The 2,996-nt window shown below is 39.3% G+C and overlaps 1 protein-coding gene across 1 annotated transcript; it reads left to right on the forward strand.

The window, feature by feature from the left end:
* Positions 1–235: 235 nt before the first annotated feature.
* On the forward strand, positions 236–2,607 carry LOC148585938 (uncharacterized). Its single transcript, XM_088516837.1, has 5 exons — positions 236–683; positions 779–854; positions 971–1,101; positions 1,197–1,267; positions 2,472–2,607. The coding sequence occupies exons 1-5, from the start codon at positions 300–302 to the stop codon at positions 2,605–2,607; spliced, it is 798 nt and encodes a 265-aa protein (XP_088372963.1). The 5' UTR covers positions 236–299.
* The last annotated feature ends 389 nt before the right edge of the window (positions 2,608–2,996 follow it).

The following is a 2,996-nucleotide window of genomic DNA, read 5'->3' on the forward strand; positions in this document are numbered from 1 at the left end:
AATTTTGTCACTTTCTTAAACTTACTGTTTTGATAAATATTCCAATTATGCATTTAACTCTAAAGTCAAATCAAATAAACCCAAAAGTTATTTCGGACCAAGAATACTTCCCCAGCCCGGTTCAATGGGCTTGTTTTGGTGAGCCTAGCCAATCATTTTGGGTCTGGGCTGGTCTGGGTTGATCCGACTCGTTTACAGGGGAAGGCCACCCTGAACGTAACGCAGGAGGAGAAATCCAAAGCAAGAGACGTTTGCAAAAGGGAACGAAATTGATAGAAGGAAGCGAGAGAGAGAGAGAGATGGCGAGTCAATCGGTGTGGAAATGGTGCGTGGGTATGCGAATGAGTTTGGGGCATTCATCGTCTTACTATTACAATTCTAGTCGTTGTAGTTCGCCATCATCGCCAAGCTCACTCTTTCTCAAAGCTTCACAGCCTGCATCGCCACTAAGAATAACCAGAAGAGGAACCATGGGGTGGCGCCAGGGATACACATATACAACAACTAGTAACAAGGTTGTTGAGAATTGGAAGGGGAAAGAATACCTGGAATTGACTGACCAGGAGCTCATGAAACAGTGCGAGATGGACACCTTCAAGGCCTCCGGCCCCGGCGGCCAGCACCGCAACAAGCGCGAGTCTGCCGTTCGCATCAAGCACCTCCCCACCGGTCTCATTGCTCAGGTCCTTTTTTTTAAAAAAATAAAATAAATATATTTTGATTAGTCAATAAATGAATAATTATAATTATAATTATTATTTTTGCATTTCAATTGCAGGCTGTGGAGGACCGATCGCAGCACATGAACCGCGCATCAGCGTTAGCGCGCCTTCGCACTGTCTTAGCCCTTAGAGGTAGGTAGGTAAGATTAGGAGTGGCTGAGATTACATTCATAATTCATTCTTTTTGGCATTTTGCTTTGGCTTTGGCTACTGACTACTTAGCATTTTCGGTTTTTATTGCATGTTAGTGAGGAACAATGTGGATCTTGAGGCTTATTCGCCGCCACCGGAGCTCCTTCGGATTCTGCCTCTTAAGTCCACCGTTAGACCTTCCGATACTGGCCCCCAGATTGGTCATAATAACCCCAAATTCCGTTTCGTAAGATTTTTTTTTTTCTCTGTTACTTTTTTGAATCAGAATTGTGGGGCAGAAGGAGTTTGTTTAGGAACAACCATGTTATTCTTTCTTGACAGGGACTGCAAGCTCTCTTGGATCTAATTTTTGCAGTTGAGGGTTCTGTATCAGAAGCTGCCAAGTTTCTTGGGTATGTTAATTTTGCACTATATGATATTGTTTTTCTCTTTAGGGGCAGGACTAATAAAAGAATATTTTTAGAAATAAAGTTTCAGAATCCTAAATGCTAAAAAGCATCATATTGGAAATTGAGTATTCTTATAATATGACCGGAAGTTTCATTTTTTCAGTGTGATATACAGAGAAATGCAAAGATTATAGATTATTGGTGTAAAAAATATAAAAACACTTGTCTACGGGTTAAAAGGGCTTCTTGTTCTCAATAGGTTGAATTAGGATTTTTTTTTTTCCTTATAAATAATAAAAATATCATTAAAAAAATGTAAATGGTGCAACTTAGGTACACGAGAAGCATGTAAGAGAATCACCTATCTAAAAAGAGAAAAAAGATCAAGAAAATTAGGAAACTAAGTAAAATAGGATGTCTAACACTACTGTCCAAAAGTGAGTATTGAAGAGAAAATACTTTATTTCTGTCATCGTCCTCTGGTGATCCTCAAAACTTCTATCATTTTTTTTTTCTCCAAATGCACCACAAAAGGCATGAAAACACCATCATCTACACTAGTGCACCCTGAGGACTACCATATAACCTTTTCCAACAAGCAAAGAGCTCTACTGCTCGTCTAGGCATAACCTAAGTTAGCCCGGCACGATTGAAAATAGCACTTTGTAAGGCACTAGCAACCTCACAATGGAGCAGAAGATGATACACATACTTCTCAATACTTTTACACATACAACATCAGTTGACCACAAAGACATATTGTTTCCTTTAGTTATCCATGGTGAGGATCTTTGTTAGGACGGCCGATAAAGAAAAGAAAGTTGCTCTCAAGGAGACCTTAATCCGCCAAATACTTTTTCAAGGAAAGGGAGTGCCATCATATGGGACAAGAACGTTGTAAAAAGATCTAACGTTGAACAACCCTCTCTTGGAGGGGGTCCAACAAAGCTTGTCTTTTACCTCATTGCTTCAGTTTAAGGAAATACAATAAATTAAAAAACGAACCAAAGACAATCACCTCCCTATCTTACCCCCTATCTCCACCACCGGTAAGATCCATCATTGCCTCAAGCATGTATTTGGTCAGATTAGCACAATTAACTCAAATTGTTAAATATGTCCATTGGTGTTTTTTGATGAGTAGCATGCTAAAGACATGACTGATTCCCTCCTTATGCTGGTCTGGCATTTCTATTAAACATTGCAGGTTAAGCACTGGTGCGCTATCACGCTTAATACTATCGGATGATTCTCTTCGGATGACGGTCAATGAGCTGAGGGCTTCTAAGGTACATCACCCTATGCATATTATAGGAGCTTTTGAAATGGTTTTAGCTTACTAGTTTGTATCACATGGCTGAATATTACCTAGTATGACCATAAGCAAACAAATAAATAAGTAAATAGATAATGGTTTTAAATTTGGAATCTCAATTTAACCATGGGATTTGCTGGGATTCTCATGCTTCATCTAAACTGTTCTTTCATAGTACAGAAAATGTAAATACTCTGGTTATATATTGGCAAGACAGCTTAGTGTTTCTCATGTCTTGGCATTGCGTCCTAAAATGATGACAAAATGACTGAGATGAACAATATTTTGGGCTTTGGCTGAGATGTCATTATAGCAACGGGAACTCATATCACAGTGATGTCTCCTATGGGATCAACACGGTTTTGGCTGCAATCTAATTGGATGAAGTTCTTGAAATCACCTTGTGCCTTACAGAGT

This window comes from Corylus avellana, chromosome 5 (assembly GCF_965113065.1).
Source record: "Corylus avellana chromosome 5, dhCorAvel1.hap1.2, whole genome shotgun sequence".
Lineage (NCBI taxonomy): Eukaryota > Viridiplantae > Streptophyta > Magnoliopsida > Fagales > Betulaceae > Corylus > Corylus avellana.